Below are 17,462 nucleotides of genomic sequence, written 5' to 3'. Positions count from 1 at the left end.
TCCCTTTTTATTACTGAGTAGTATTTCATTGTATAGCTATACCACAGTTTGCTTACCCATTTACCCATTTATAGACATTTGGGTTTTTTTTCTAGTTTTTTAGCTATTAAAAATAAAAATTCTATGAACATTTGTATGTAAGTCTTTTTATAATACATGCTTTCATTTCTCTCTTGTAAATACTTAGGAATTGGCTGGGCATGGTGGCTCATGCCTGTAGTTCCACAACTTTGGGAAGCTGAGGCAGGTGGATCACTTAAGGTCAGGAGTTTGAGACCAGCCTGGCCAACGTGGTGAAACCCCGTCTCTATTAAAAATACAAAAATTAGCTGGGCATGGTAGTGGGCGCCTGTAATCCCAGCTACTCGGGAGGCTGAGGCAGGAGAATCGCTTGAACCCAGGAGGCGAAGGTTGCAGTGAGCCAGGATTGTGCCATTGTACTCCAACCTGAGCAATAAGAGTGAAACTCTGTCTCAAAAAAAAACAAAACTTAGGAGTGAAATGATGACTCCTGTGCTAAGTGTATGTTTAACTTATTAAGAAACTGTCAGATATGGCACCAGAGGCCAAGGCAACAAAATAAAAAATAAATAAATTGGGCTACTTCAAAATTGAAAACTTTTGTGCAAAAACAGGACAATAATCAACAAAAGGTAATCCATGGAATGAAAGAACATATCTGCAAATTGTGTATCTGATACGGGGTTAAGGTCTAGCATATATAAAGAAATCCTACAGATTAACAATAACTAGAACAACAAAAACAATTAAAAAGTGGGAAAAGGGCCAGGCTCAATGCCTCACACCTATAATCCCAGCACTTTGGGAAGCCAAGGCAGGAGGATCACTTGAGCCCAGGAGTTGGAGACCAGCTGGGGCAACAGAGATTGAGGCAGGAGGATCACTTGAGCCCAAGAGTTGTAGGCTGCAGTGAGCTGCGATCACACCACTGCACTCCAGCTTGGGTGACAGAGTAAAACCTTGTCTCAAAAAAAAAAAAAAAAAAAGTGAGAAAAGGACTCCAATAGACATTTATCCAAAGTAAGTATACAGATGGCCAATAAGTACATGAGAAGATGTTCAGGATCTCTGGTCATTAGGAAACTGCAAATCAAAGCCACCATGAGATATCACTTCATATCCATTAGGATGGCTATTATTAAAAAAAGAAAATAAGTTTTGTCGAGAATGTGGAGGAATTGGAGCCCTTGTGCTTTGCCAGTGGGAATGTAGAATGGCATAGCCTCTGTGGAAAACAATACGATGTTTCCTCCAAAAATTAAAAACATAATTATCATGTGATCCAGCAGTTTCACTTCTGGGCATGTACCTCCCAAAAATGAAAGCAGAAACCCAAAGAGATACTTGTACATTAGTGTTCAATAGCAGTATTATTCACAATAGCTAAAAGGTGGAAGCAACCCAAGTCTTCATTCATGGATAAGTGTATAAACACAATATGTTATATAGTATTTAGCCCTAAAAAGAAAGGAAATTCTGACATGCTACAATATGGATGAACTTTGAAGGCATGATGCTAAGAGACATAAGCAGTCACAAAAGGCAAAATAATGTGTGATTCCACACATACGAAGTACCTAGAGCAGTCAGATTCAGAGACGGAAGGTAGAATGGGTGTTGCCAGAGGTGGAGGGTAGGGGGAATGGGAAGTTACTGTTTAATGAGTACAGAGTGTCAGTCTTGCAAGGTGAAGGAAATTCTGGAGATGGATAGTGGTAATGGTTGTACAGCAATGTGAATTTACTTAATGTCACTGAACTTCACACTTAAAAATGGTTAAAATGGTCCGGGCACAGTGGCTCATGCGTGTAATCCCAGCACTTTGGGAGGCCAAGGCAGGCGGATCACGAGGTCAGGAGATTGAGACCATCCTGACCAACGTGGTGAAACCCCATCTCTACTAAAATACAAAAAATTAGCTGGGCGAGGTGGTGTGTGCCTGTAGTCCCAGCTACTCGGGAGGCTGAGGCAGGGGAATCGCTTGAACCCAGGAGGCAGAGATTGCAGTGAGCTGAGATCGCGCCACTGCACTTTAGCCTGGTGACAGAGCAAGACTCCGTCTCAAAAACAAAAACAAACCAAAAAAATAAAATGCTTAAAATGGCCACGTGAAGAAAGGGAAAAAAATGAAAAGGTTAAAATGAGAAATTTTATTTTATATATATATATATACATTTTTTTTTTTTTACTACAATTTTGTTTTGTTTTGTTTTTTGAGATGGTGTCTTCCTCTGTCTCTCAGGCTGGGGTTCAGTGGTGTGATCTTGGCTCACTGCAGTCTGCTCCTCCCAGGCTCAAGCCATCCTCCTGCTTCAGCCTCCGGAGTAGCGGAGGCTACAGGCACATGCCACTGCACCTGGCTAATTTTTGTATTTTTTGTAGAGACAGAGTTTCGCCATGTTGCCCAGGCTGGTCGCAAACTCCTGAGCTGAGGTGACCCTCCAGCCTCCACCTCCCAGAGTGCTGGGATTACAGGTATGAGCCACCATGCCTGGCCTTATTTTACCAGTTTTTTTTTTTTTAAACCCTGCCAAACTGTTTTCCAAAGTGGTATACCATTTTACATTTCCAGCAACAGTGTGTGAGAGTTCCAGTTATTTCCCATCCTCATCAACACTTACTACAATAAGTCTTTTTAATCTTAGTCATTCTAATTGATGAGTGACGCCTTATTGTGGTTTTAACTTGCATTTCCCTGATGCCTAATAATGTTGAATATAAAGCATGTGCTTATTTGTTCTTGGTATATCTCATTTGATGAAGCGTCTGTTAAAATAAATTGCCCATTTTTGGCCAGGTGCGGTGGCTCACACCTGTAATCCCAGCACTTTGGGAGGCTGAGGCGGGCAGATCACGAGGTCAGGAGATCGAGACCATCCTGGCTAATACGGTGAAACCCCGTCTCTAATAAAAATACAAAAAAATTTAGCCAGGCATGGTGGTGGGCACCTGTAGTCCCAGCTGCTGGGGAGGCTGAGGCAGGAGAATGGTGTGAACCCGGGAGGCAGAGCTTGCAGGGAGCCGAGATCACGCCACTGCCCTCCAGCCTAGGCGACAGAGCGAGACTCCGTCTCAAAAAATAAATAAAAAAATAAATAAATAAATAAATAAATAAATAGATAGATAAATAAATAAATAAATTGCCGATTTGTATAATGAGCTGTTTTCTTGAGTGTTGAGAGTTCTTTATACCAGTAAGATACAAATCTTACATGAGATACATGTTTATGAAAATATTTTCTCCTAGCCTCTAGTTTTTTAATTAACAGTTTCTCCTGAAGAGCAAAAATTTAAAATTTTGATGAAATCCAATTGGTTATGTTGTTCTTTTAATGATTCTTTTTGGTGGTCATATCTAGGAAAGCTTTGCCTAATGCATGGTCACAGGTGTTTTCTTACACATTGTTTTTATAGTTTTAAGTTTTATATTTAACTCTATGTTCAATTTTGAGTTAATTTTTGTATATAATATGAGATATAGATCAAAGGGGTTGTTTTATTTTTACGTGTGAATATCTAGTTGTTCCAGTATCATTTGTTGAGCAGACTTCTTTCTCCAAGGAATTGGTTTTGCATATTTGTCAGGGATCAGTTATGTATGTGTGGGTCCATTTCTGGACTCTCCATTCTGTTCCATTGCTTGTCTACTTAACAGCAGTACAAACTGCCTTGCCTACCATAGCTTTATCATAAATATAGCTCAATAAGTCTGTATTTTAGATTTAAATCTAAATTTCACATTTAGATTAAAATCTAAAATCTATATAGAAGTATTGAGAGTGAACCTTCTTGTCTTGTTTCTGATCGTAGAGATAAAGCATTCAGTCTTTCACTGTTAAGTCTGATGTTAGCTGTAGGTTTTTCAAAGGTGCCTATCAGATTGAGGAAGTATAATTCTATTCCTACTTTGCTAAGAATTTTCATCAGGAATAGATATTAGATATTAGATCTTGTCAAGTGCTTTTTCTATGTTGAGTGAGATCATACAGTTTTTCTTTTTTATTAATATTTTGGGCTTTGGTAGTTTGTGTCTTTAAAGGAATTTGTTCATCTGTATTGTCAAATTTATGGTATAAAGGTGTTCACAATATTCTCATTAACCTTTTAGTATTTGTAGAATCTGTAGTGATGTCATCTCTCTCATTCTTTTATTTGTACAACATGATGTTTTGAAATATGTACATGTTGTGGAATGGCTAAATAAGCTAAATAACATATGTATTACCTCACATATTTATCACTTTTTGTGATCAGAACACTTGAAATCTACTTTCTTAGCAATTTTCAAGGAAACAATACAGTAGTCACCATGTTATACAATAGATCTCTTGAATTTATTCCTCCTCCCACAACCTCCGATAACCAGCATTCTACTCTCTACTTGTGTGAGTTCAACTTTTGTAGATTGTACATATGAATGAGACCATTCAGTATTTGTCTTTCTGTGCCTGGCTATTTCACTTAACATAGTATTTTCCAGGTTCATCATGTTGTCACAAATGACAGGATGCCCTTCTTTTTTAAGGCTGAGTAGTATTCCATTGTGTATACATACCACATTTTCTTTATCCATTCATCTGTTGATAGACATTTAGATTAACACCGTATCTTGATCATTGTCAATAATGCTGCAATGAACATGGAGTGCAGGTATCTCTTCAATATACTAATACTGTTCTTTGGATGTATCACCCAGTAGTGGGATTCATGGATCCTATGGTAGTTCTATTTTTAATTTTTGAGAAACCTCCTTACTGTGTTCCATAATTTACATTCCCACCAACAGTGTGCAAGGATTCCCTTTTCTCCACATCTTCACCAACATGTATCTTTCTTTTTTTAATCATAGCCATTTTAACAGGTGTAAGATGAAATCTCATGGATATAATTTGCATTTCTCTAATGATAACAATCTTGGGCATTTTTTCATACACCTATTGGGCATTTGTATATCTTTTGAGGAATATCTATCAGGCCCTTTGATCATTTTTTTTTTTTTTTTGAGATGGAGTCTCGCTGTGTCGCCCAGGCTGGAGTGCAGTGGCGTGATCTTGGCTCACTGCAACCTCCGCCTCCCAAGTTCAAGCAATTCTCCTGCCTCAGCCTCCCGAGTAGCTGGGATTACAGGCATGTGCCACCACGCCCAGCTAATTTTTTGTATTTTTGGGAGAGACGGGGTTTCACCATGTTAGCCAGGATGGTCTCCATCTCTTGATCTTGTGATCCGCTCACCTTGGCCTCCCAAAGTGCTGAGATTACAGGTGTGAGCCACCGCGCCCAGCCAAATTTTTATTTCTTTATATCCTTACTCTATAAGCTTTTTTCTATTTTTAAAATTTTTTATTTTCTTTTTTTACTTTTTAAACTTTTTTGTTAAAACTAAGACACAGGCCAGGCATGGTGGCTCATGCCTGTAATCCCAGCACTTTGGGCGGCCAAGGCGGGTGGATCACCTGAGATCGGGAGTTCCAGAGCAGCCTGACCAACATGGAGAAACCCCGTCTCTACTAAAAATACAAAATTAGCCAGGCATGGTGGCACATGCCTGTAATCCCAGCTACTCAGGAGGCTGAGGCAGGAGAATTGCTTGAACCTGGGGGGTAGAGGTTGCGGTGAGCCAAGATAGAGCCATTGCACTCCAGCCTGGGCAACAACAGTGAAACTCCGTCTCAAAACAAACAAACAAACAAACAGGCCAGGCGCAGTGGCTAATGCCCGTAATCCCAGCACTTTGGGAGGCAGAGGTGGGCAGATCACGAGGTCAGGAGATCGAGACCATCCTGGCTAACACGGTGAAACCCTATCTCTACTAAAAATACAAAAAAATAGCCGGGTATGGTGGTGGGCGCCTGTAGTCCCAGCTACTCAGGAGGCTGAGGCAGGAGAATGGTGTGAACCCGGGAGGCGGAGCTTGCAGTGAGCCGAGATCATGCCAACTGCACTCCTGCCTGGGCAACAGAGCGAGACTTCATCTCAAAAAAAAACAAAATTAAGACACAAACACACGCATTAATGTAGGTCTACACAGTCAGGATCATCAATATCACTGCCTTCCACCTCCACATCTTGTCCCACTGGAGGGTCTTCAGTGGCAATAACATGCATGGAGCTTTCATCACCTATGATGATAATGGAATACCTTCTTTTGGAATACCTCTTGAAGGACCTGCCTGAGGCTTTTCTACAGTTAACTTTTAGAAATGTATAAGTAGAAGGAGTACCCTCTAAAATAAGTATAAAATGTAGTATATTAAATATATAAACCAGTAACAGTCATTTATCAAATATTATCACATATTGTGTACTGTACATAATTGTATATGCTTTACTTTTATATGGCTAGCAGCACAATAGGTTTGTTTGCACCAGCATTACCACCAACACATGAGTCAATGCATTACGCTATGATGTTACGACAGCTACTGTATCACTACCCAGTAGGAATTCTTCAGCTGCACTGTAATTTTATGGGACTACCTTTATGTATGCAGTCATTGACTGAAATGCCGTGGAGCTGGACATGATTGTAATATGGAAGCAGCCTTACACATTTGCCCATGTACGTACCATTTCCAAGGTCGTCTTTTTTGTAGAACTAGAGTTCCATTTGCTATCATTTTCCTTCCTTCTGAAAGACTTCCTTTTACATTTCTTTGAGAACATTGTAGTGCAAGTCTTCTGGCAATTAATTATTTAAAATTTTGTTTTCAAAAGGTATTTTCACCAGTACGGAATTTAAGGTTGACAACTTTTTTCTTTCCATACTTTAAAGATAAGAAGTATCTTTAACTCTCTCCTTGTTTGCTTTTTATTCCCCTAAGAAATCTGTTATCATCTTTATCTTTATTTTTTATACGTAATGTGTCTTTTTTCTCTACTTTTGAGATTTTTGCTTTATCATAGTTTTAAGCAATTTGTTTATGATGTTTTGACTTTATTTGGTATAGTTTTCTTCATGTTTCTTGCGTTTAGTGTTCATTGAGCTTCTTGGATCTCTGGCTTTATGCTTTTTCTTAAATTTGGAAAAATATTGGCCATTATTTCTTCAAATATGTTTTCTGTCCCTCCTCTAGTCTGCTTTTCTTTAGGGACTCAAATGACGTATATATTAGGCAACTTGAAGTTGTTTTACAGCCCACTGATTTTTTTTCATTTTTGATAATTTTTATTGCTATGTCTACAAATTCGTCTTTTCATCTGCAGTATCTGATCTGCCATTAATCCCACACATTTTCATCTTCACACATAATTTTTCTATCTAGAAGTTCCATTCCGGTCTTTTTTATTTCTTCCATGTCTTTATTTAACTTTTTAAACATATAGAATACAATTATTGTAATTGTTTTAATGTTTTTATTTGCTAATTTAACATCTGTGTCAATTCTGGGTCAGTTTTGATTGATTATTCTCATTATGGGCCATGTTTTCCTGCTTCTTTGGATGCTTGGTAATCTTTGGATGCTAGACTTTGTGAATTTTACCTCGTTAGGTGTTGGTTATTTTAGTATTCCTATGAACATCCTTGAGTATTGTCCTCTAGTGCAATCAAGTCACTTGAAAACAGTTTGATCCTTTTAGGTCTTACTTTTTTGATCTGTGTGGTGATCTCAGCAGTGTTCAGTCTAGAGCTAATTATCGCCTCTACTGAGATGAAAGGCTTCTGAGTACTGTATCTATCTAATGCCTCATGAATTAGAAATTTTTTCAGTCTGGTTGGTGGGAACAGGCGCCAGCCTTACGTTAGCACAAATCACTGTTCCCTGTAACCTTATTGAAGGATTCTTTCTCCAGACTAAAATACTTTTCTTACACACATGCTAATCAGTATTCTGTCCCTATACTTGAGGGTGTCCCTCTGCTAACATCTTGGTTCCTCTGTCTCTGGAGCCTTCTCCTCCTCAGTAATTTGTCCTGTCAGTTCTAGTCAACTTGGTCTCCCCAAACTCTCAACTCTACTTCCTCAACTCAGGTAGTCCACTGGGATAACTTCTGGGTCCCCTCTTCCCTGTGCTGTTTCCTGGAAACTCTCTCAAAGCAATAAACTGGGGTGATTTATTTTTTCCATCTCTCAGGAATTGCTCTCTCATTGCTTGTCTTGTTTCTTGAAACCATTGTTTTATCCTTTGTTCTGTGGGCTGTTTATCTGTTTGTTTTGGGTTATTTCAGGCAAGAGGATAAATGTAGTTACTAGACTTCATCTTGGCCAGAAGCAAAAGTTGTAACAACAATTATTTATTTTCTACCTCAGGGTCAATTGGGCTTCAGCTGATTTAATCTGGGGTCATTGAGAGCTGTTTGGGCTAAGCTAATTTCTACTGGACTTTATATATATATATATATATATATATATATATATGTACATACAAATACATATGTATGTGCTAAGCTAATTTCTACTGGACTTTATATATATGTACATACAAATACATATGTATGTGCTAGGCTAATTTCTACTGGACTTTACGTATGTATGTGTGTGTGTAATACATACATATATACATGTATGTATGTGTGTTTATATACATGTGTATGTATGTGTGTATATGTATGTAGGCATATATATATGTATGTCTATATACATAAAGAAAGAAGGTTTAATTTAGTTGAAAGTAGAAATCAGCAGGTCAGTAGTAGCCACCATAATCTTTTGGGATATAATGCTACTAATTTCAAAGAAATTATGGGTATAGTGTTGAAATGTATATTTCTAAAAGTAACTATGGAAATTATCATTTAACATCTTTGTTTTTTATTTTAAAATTAGAAGACAATGTATATAAAAATATGCAAGAATCACAGGAAACCCACATATCCAACCACCTAGATGAAGTTGTTGCTGCTGTTAGCATCACTCATAGAAAGAAGTTCCAAAACAAGCTGCTTCAGACAGCACTATTCCAGCCTCCTCGAGAGAAACTCCACCTCTGTGAAGAGAAAGCAAAGTCCTATTCCAACAGTCATGAGGTAAGGAGACTTTTGTTTCTGTATTTCTACTCTGAGAATTGAGCTATATGGTATAATCAAGAGAAGTAGAATGTTTTGGATTACATTCCTAATCTCAGCAGTTTGATACAAGAAAGTATATAAGACAGTGCCTTTGTTATAACATGAATGAATGCAGTACTTCTAGGCTCCAAGCACAGCAGTTCGCATGGCCAACAACAAATATTTATTGAGCTCGTACTGTGTGCCAAGTCTAGGCATTGGGATACAACACAAACAAAGCAGATGCAGCTTCTGCTCTCATAGAGCTTGTAATTCCTTATAATCTCAAATCTTGTTCTCTGCATGCTTCTTTCCCATTCTTTCCCAAAAGTTTTACTCATTCACTAACTCATTCAGTAGGCATTTCTCTATCACCTCTTATATGTTGGGTCCTCTTCATCCAGTCATCATAAATATCTATTGTATGCCTAATATGTGCCAGGTGCAATGTAGGTGCCAGGGGCACAGAAGGAAAAGCCACAGTCTTTGTCTTGGAGGGACTCGGGATTTGGTTGGGAAGATAGACGGGGGACAGATAATGGTAGTCAGGTTGATAAGTTCTGTGAGAGCTCGAGTGACATAGATGCAAAACACGAAGGGGTGGACAGTGAGCCTGGAGGTGGTAGAGGGACAGCAGTTAAGGCACACTTTCTTCAGATGGGAGTTACGTAGACTGCACTGGTAAACAGTGCTTAGGAGTTGGAGAGGTGAGGAAGAGGACCAAAAGTTCTGGACAGAGGTAGCAGATGGACAAGAGCCAATGGCTGAGGGAGTGCAGTCTGTCTGGGGAACTATAAGGAGCTGTCTGGGACTAATGTGTTAGTGACACAGGGCAAGAAATGAAGCTGGATTATGGGCAGGAACTGAGGCCCAGAGGGCACTCAAGGCCTAGTGAAAGAGTTTTGATTTTCTCCTAAAGATGATGGAGGATTACCATGAGGTTATAAGCAGAAGCATGCCATGAGCAGGTCTGATTTTAAGAACAGTCACTCCCATAGCTGTGAAGGGTATGGACAAAAAAAGAGTAAAACTGGAAAAGGAGCATCAGTTAGGAGGATATTTGCAGTAATCCTGGCAAGTAATTATGAGGACCTGAACTACATGTGGCAGAGACAATAGAAATGCTGAGCTCTTTTGAAAGGAATTTAGAAATGCAAATCAGTGGGACAGGAGTGGATGACTGAGGGGACATAGGGAATGGAGATGTGAGAGTGAGAAAGATGGGATGTGTAGAATTCCCACCACCCAAGGTCTGAGTCTGCTTGGGTGATTGGAGACTTGTCCATGACCTTCATCAGTATAACAAATACAGGAGAAAGATCAGGATTATAGAGAAAGAGCATAAATTTGGTTTTGAGGTTGTGCTTGTTCATTATGCAACAGATACTCACTCAGAACCTACTATTTGTAGGCTCTAGGATGGCAGCCTTTCTCAAACAGACTTCTGCAAAAGAATTAAGCCCTCATGCCCGAAGGCATTTAACAAATGTAAAGAATTAACTTCTTTTCTGTGTAACTAGAATGGTATTAAACATTTCATTGTTCTGTGGTTCTGGTGAAGAATCCAGCATACAATGGTGAACAGGACAGACAAGGTGCATACCCTGATGGACCTGAGAGGCAATCAACATTGTAAATGAACCAGATTATTATAGACTGTGATAAGTGCTAAGGAGGACATAGAGTGGCTCCGTCTTGGGTAGGGTGATCAGGGAGGGCCTCCAGGAAGACGTGACAGATAAGCTGAGACCTGAGGAAGAGAAGAGCCAGTGTGGAGGAGCTGAGGGAAAAGAGTTCTAGGGAGAGGAAACAGCACACATAAATCTACAAGGTAGGCACAAGCAGGACATGTTTGAAGCAAGGAGAAGAAGCTGCAAGCTGACATTAAATATAGTGAGAGAGGCTGTCAGTTCACTTAGGGCCTTGCAGGTTTCAAGCTAAGTGCCCTGGAATGCCTTAAAAATATTTTCAGCATGGTATTAACATGACGTAATTTACTTTTTAAAATATCAGTTTTTTAGTAATTTTGTATTTTAAAATAATTTCTGACTTACAGAAAAGGCACAAGATTCACTCATTTTTAACATTTGCTTTATTGCTTTGTTCTCTGACTCTCACTGTTTTTCTGAACTGAGAGTAAGTTATAGATATTATGGCCCTTTACCCCCAAATTCTTCAGTGTTTATTCCCTAAGAATAAAGCTATTCCCTTACATGGCCACAGTACAGTGATCGTAATTAGGAAATTAATGTCAGTATAATACTATTATCTAATCTGTAAACCTTGTTTGTATTTCTTCTTAATAATGTCCTTTACAGAAAACAATCAGACCCATGGTTCAGTCTGTGAATTCATGTTAAATAGAGTTGTCATGTCTCTTTAGTCTCCTTTAATCTGAAACAATTGCTTAACCTACTTTGTTTTTCATGATCTTGATATCTTGGAAATATATACTCTAATTGTTTTGTAGAATATCTCTCTATTTGAGTTCGTCTTATGCTTCCTCATGATTCTATTCAGATTGTGCATTTGGAGCAGGACTACCACAGGTGTGACATGGGGCGCTCCTTAGTGCGTCCTGTCAGGAGGTGCAGAATGTCTGTTTGTCTTGGTACAGTGATGCCAACCTTGAACACTTGGTTAAGGTGCTGTCTGGCAGGTTTCTTTACTGCAGAATTGCCATTTTTCCCTTTGTAATTAATAAGTATTTTGTGGGTAGATTCACTGAGACTATGTATATATTTAAAACTTCACTCTGCCACCTGAATCAGTTATTACTATGATGTTTGTCACATAGCCAGTCTCTGACTTCCACGTTCTTTCAACATTTGTTTGTTGGCATTCTATTATAAGGAAGAGCTTTTCTTTCTTCACAGCTTATTTATCATTCATTTATTCCTATCAGTATGGGTTCAGGAAATTGTATTTTTCAAATACACTACAACCTGTTATTTTCATGGAAGCTCAGATTGTTCCATATCTGCCAGTGAGAGACCCTTCCAGCTGGCTCCTGAGTCCTCAGTCCATCCCCTTATGGTTTAACCACTTCCTGGCGCTACCACTTGCTGGTAGATCATCTCAACTTTCCAGCCTTAGATTCCTTCATCTTTAAATTGAGGGGACCAGGTGAGATGATTTCCAAGGTTCCTCCCAGTTTTGAAATTGCCTTCCTACTTCGTGCTTGTCTTCTGTCTGCCCCTTACTGATGCCTATTGCTAAAGTCACTGGAACTGGTAGAATAAAGGTTGGAAAACCAATAGGGATATTTGGACCATGCCTTGTAACAAATAAGGAAGTGAAGGAAGGACAAGCTGTTTCTTGTATACCTCTATCCCTACTCAGGTCCTGAGAACCAAGGGTATTATCAGGGAAGCCCAACTCAGCCTGCACAGTCCCCTTCGCTGGAAATCTGTAGTTGGGACAGATTCACTATCAAAACAGATCTACCTCTCTTTTTGTCTGTCTGGATTCCATGATGTTGTCATCATTTCCTTCTCTTTCATACACTGTAGTTGTTGTTCTCTTTCTCTCTCTCCAAAGTAGTCATTCCCTAAACTTCCTGTGTCTAGAGGCAATAAAAAGGTGATTCCCAAAAGAAGTACAGCCAGCCAGTTAACACATGAAGATGCTCAGCCTCATCAATTTGGGAGAAAAATGTGGACTAAATCAAGGAGAAATGGGCTAACTGACAAACTGACAAACTAAAAACCAAACAAAAACTCCACAATTTGTACTCAGTTCAACGTAAGGGGCATTTCTGCTCACATATGCTGCGCTGAAAGTATGAACTGGTGCAACCTCTTGGAGAGGCACTTCAGCAATAGCTACTCACAGCCTCAGAGTTTTGCATATCCTTTACACAGCAATCCCATTTGTGGGAATTTGTTTTGTGGAAATGTTTATGGATATGTGCAAAGCTATCCATACAGGATATTCAGTGAGTAAGAAATTTACAAACACCTAAATGCCCAATAAACAGTGGATTGAGTAATGCAGTTATGATATAGTCATATAATAAAATACTGTGCAGCCATTCAAACTTATATCATAGAAGATGACATGAGAAGTTATTCGTAAATTGTTAAAACAGCAGCCGTAAACCTGCATGTAGTTTATGAACCTATTTTTGAAAAAGAAAAAATATATAAAGATAGATTCACAAAAATAAAGAATAAAGGGATATTTAGCTACCTAGATATCTCTAGGGGGTAAACTTACAGGTGATTTTTAGTTTTTATCTTTTTGCTTATCTGTATTTTGACAATGAGCATACATTATTTTTGTAGTAAGAAACATGTTACTGTAGAAAAAAATACGACAGTCCACCTTCTTTCAGCACTTTATGGTGAGCATGTATTCCTTAGCTTCCTCCTGCTAGGTCACAAAAGTGACTCTCCTTTGGCCAACTGTCTGGCTGTGTATTTTTGTCAAGAAAAATGTTGTTTTAGGGTGAAGGTATTTCCAATGCATGTAGGAATTGTGTGGAAATGCAAGCCCTTTGAGCTTTGACATTGATGGGGGTGCATCCTAGGTGTATCCTGGATCTTCTCCACAACTCTGTCCTTGTTCTTACCTTTCTTCCTCTGCTTTGACCCCTTCAGCTTTCTTTCTTCAGCCATCTCTCTTGCTGTTCTGACTCTCTGTTGCAATAACTTAGTGGCTTAAAACCAAAACAGCCATTCATTTTTCTTATGAGCCTGCAGTTTTTGCAGAGCTCAGTGGGGTTTGCTCAGCTTTGCTCCGCACAGCATCAGCTGGTCTTGAAGGGTCTGGAGAATCTGCCGCCAAAATGGTTCACTCAAACTATCAGGCCTTTCTATGTGGGTTTTCTCTCCATGGGGCCATGTTGGCTTCCTCACAGCACTGTGGTTGGGTTCAGTATTAGTTTGTGGTGCTGTCCTAACAAAATTCCACAGATGCTGTGGCTTAAAGTACAGAGTTTATTTCCTCACAGTTCTGGAGGCTGGAAGTCCAAGACCAAGGTGTGAGCAGGGCTTGATTTCATTCTAAAGCCCTCTCTCCTTAGTTTGTAGATGACTGCCCTCTTGCTGTGTTCTCACATGGTCATTTCTCCATATGCATGCCCATCCCTGGTGTCTTTTCCTCTTCATATATAAGGATACCAGCTGTATTGGACTAGGGTCCACCCTAACACCTCCTTCGAACTTAAATCACCTCTTTAAAGACCTCATCTTCAAAAACAGTTACATTATAAGGTGCTGGGGATTGGGACTTAAATATATGAATTCAGGGAGGTTGGGGAGGAGACACAGTTCAGCCCATAACAGGTTTGAAGAGTGAGTACCCAAGAAGAGACAGAAAGTGAAGCCACCAGTTCCTTTAGACTGTGGCCTGAAAACTGGCACTGTATCATTTCCTCCACGTTCTATTGGCCAAACAGTCATAAAGCCCAGATTCAAAGGGAATGGGACATAGACCCCCATCTCTGAATGGAAGGAGTATCAAATAATTTTGGAGCTGAGGTTTTGTTTGTTTGTTTGTTTTGAGACGGAGTCTCGCTGTGTCGCCCAGGCTGGAATGCAGTGGCACGATCTCGGCTCACTGCAAGCTCCGCCTCCCGGGTTCACACCATTCTCCTGCCTCAGCCTCCCGAGTAGCTGGGACTACAGGTGGCCGCCACCATGCCTGGCTAATTTTTTGTATTTTTAGTAGAGACGGGGTTTCACCGTGTTAGCCAGGATGGTCTCGATCTCTTGACCTTGTGATTCACCCGTCTCCGCCTCCCAAAGTGCTGGGATTACAGGTTTGAGCCACCGCACCCAGCCTGGAACTGTGTTTTAAAACTGCCAGCTCTGCTTTGAGGATATGGCTGCTCTGAGATCACCTGGAGCTGGGAATCCAGTTTTCTCTTCTTTTTGTCCTATCCCTGAATGAAAATGTGCTTCTTGCTGCTTTAATCAAGTCTGTAAGTCCTGCTGATCTCATTTGCTATGCTAGTGCAGATGGCTAAGGAAAGTTTTGAATTGAGAGCTAAACTATAGTATTTGACAGCCTGGGCAACATGGCAAAATCCCATCTCTACCAAAAATACAAAAAACTAGCCAGGTGTGGTGGTGCACACCTGTGGTCCCAGCTGCTCAGGAGGCTGAGGTGGGAGGATTGCTCGAGCCCCCTGGAGGTCGAGGCTACAGTGAGCCGATATCGTGCCATTGTACTCCAGCCTGGGTGACTCCAGGTGAGTGAGACCCTGTCTCATACACACACACACACATACACACACACACACACACACACACACACAAAGTATACTATTTGAAAACACTACCATTTGCCCCTGTTGTGCCTGCATATGTAGTAGCTGTTCGTTGGTGGGCAGCTGGGAAACCTAGAGAATGACTAGATGTCTGCTCTACTTTTTCTATTTTTTAAATTCTATTTCTTTTTTTCACCCTTAAATGTACTATAAATTGTACTTCTTATGTTTATTGTCTATTTCATCTTACCAGATGTACACTCTACCACCCCAAATAGATCTTTGTCTGTTTTGTTCTCTGATACATCTCAAGTGCTTAGAACAATGTTTTACACATAGCAGTCACTCAGTATTTATCAAAGGGATATAAAAGCGCATTGATTTTGTGTTTTGTGACTCTTAAGTTTTAAGTTGTATAGCTGGTAAGCCTGTTTTCTCTTCCTAACAGTACAAACAGGCCGTCCACGAGCTTGTGCGTTGTGTAGCACTGGCAAGAATTTGCTATGGAGACTCACATTGGAAACTAGCAGAGGCACATGTTAATCTGGCTCAAGGCTACCTCCAGCTGAAAGGTAAGCTCGCCTTAGACTGAGGGGGATCAGTTGGTCGATTTCTGCTGTTCTCCCCAAAATTTGATTCACACTTAATTAGAAGGATCAGGTTTTTCAATATTCTCCTTTCTAAATACCAAGAAGCCATTTCTTTTTAGAAAGAGTTGATAAGGTATATAACCTGTAAACATTCAAAGGGGAAAAATGGAAAAAATATTTTAACTTTTCTGATTTTTTTGTTTTTGTTTTTGTTTTTATGATTTCAAAAGTAAGGTTCTTAGGAGAAAATTAATCTGTTGGGCCAGAAGACTTTCTAGGAAAAAACCCAAGGTATGGAATAGGGGCCCAGAATGGGATCCATTCACACTTTTATTGGAGAATCTCTTGACTGTAAATAACCAAAAAATTTAAAAAGACTAACCCAAATTGGCATAAACAAAAGTTTTTGGCTCATACAACTTAAAAATTCAAGGGAAAAAATTTTTAGACTTAGCCATATCCAGTGTTCAAACAATGTGACCAGGATTCAATTTGTCTCTCTCCCACTGCTTGGCTCTGTTTTTCTTGGTATTTGCTCCATTCTTCGCCAGGTTTTGCCCACATGGTGGCAACAAGACTGCCTGCAACTTTAGACTTCCCTTATAAGCATTCCCAGGAGGAAAAGAATGTCCCTCCACCAAAATCCCGGGATTTGGGAAGGGTTCTAATTGGAACAACTTGGGTTGTATACCAAAGGCAAGGAATAGTCTGATTGGCTAAACCTTCCTTTTGGCTTCACTGGATCCTGAAGGAGAAGCAGGCCTTCGCCACATCACATGGATTGGATGTGCAGGAGCCAGGCATCTCAAAAGGGAAACAGAGGGGAGAATGGGTGCAGGGAAGGCAAAAACAATAGACACCCAGGATATGATGATGGCTTCTACTTACTGACTGTGCAGCCTAAGACAAGATGGACAAGAGCATCTCTGTGCTCAGCTTCTTCAGCTGAAAAGTGATGATGATGGTAATGGTGATGCTAACTTTCCAGGGTTGGCCCAGTGAATAAAGAAAATAATAGAAGTGGAAAACACTAAATGCCAAGCATATTCTATACCAAGCGTATTCATTATTGCCACCCAATAAATTTGGCCAAATCTGATTATAGACTGGTCCTACCTATTAGATCAAAGGCTCTTAGGGACCTTGGAGATTATCTAATTTAAACTCTGCCCTCCCATCCCATTTTGTAGATTCAGGGGAAACAATGAGTCTGAGTTAGAACAGCTTTCCCCATACCACACTGTTAATAAGTAGCTGATCTGAGACTCAGACATAGGTTTTCAATGCCAGTTTGTCCTGCCATCTGGGGTTTCAGATGATGCTTTTCTTATACAGCCTGCTGCCTCTCTGCGTGACAGTCCTTCTTTCTCAATTTAAAGTAAAAGTAGTACCTACCATTTATTAAAGTCTCATTTGGTGCCAGGCATCATGTTGTTTTCCATGCATAACCTTATTCAGTCCTCACCACAGTCCTCAAAGGTGGGTATTTTTAATATCCCTGTTTACAGCTGAGAAAGCTGAGGCCAACGTTTTATAATAAGTGGTGGAGCAGAGGATCCATCCTGGGCAGTCTGACTTCAGAGCCAATGTTCTTGAACTTCACCCTATGCTGCCTCCAGTAAATTGAGTTCAGGTTCCTTCAGGGACTCGAC

General features: G+C 39.9%; 1 protein-coding gene across 38 annotated transcripts in view; it reads left to right on the top strand.

The window, feature by feature from the left end:
* The window catches only part of TTC23 (tetratricopeptide repeat domain 23), a 114,947-nt gene that overhangs the window by 13,720 nt on the left and 83,765 nt on the right, over positions 1 to 17,462 (top strand). For 29 of the 38 annotated variants that reach the window (XM_055364082.2, XM_055364080.2, XM_063698866.1 and 26 more), the window contains 2 exons: positions 8,786 to 8,985; positions 15,669 to 15,792. In XM_055364082.2, coding sequence (XP_055220057.1) covers positions 8,806 to 8,985; positions 15,669 to 15,792 — 304 coding nt within the window. In that variant the 5' untranslated portion in view covers positions 8,786 to 8,805. Of the gene's footprint in view, positions 1 to 2,403; positions 2,497 to 6,288; positions 6,581 to 8,785; positions 8,986 to 15,668; positions 15,793 to 17,462 lie in introns of those variants that run through there. The other 9 variants (XM_055364097.2, XM_063698872.1, XM_055364100.2 and 6 more) reach the window with 3 other exon arrangements.

Source organism: Gorilla gorilla, chromosome 16 (assembly GCF_029281585.2).
Source record: "Gorilla gorilla gorilla isolate KB3781 chromosome 16, NHGRI_mGorGor1-v2.1_pri, whole genome shotgun sequence".
In the NCBI taxonomy this organism is placed as follows: domain Eukaryota; kingdom Metazoa; phylum Chordata; class Mammalia; order Primates; family Hominidae; genus Gorilla; species Gorilla gorilla.
This window is presented reverse-complemented; position numbering and strand designations above follow the sequence as displayed.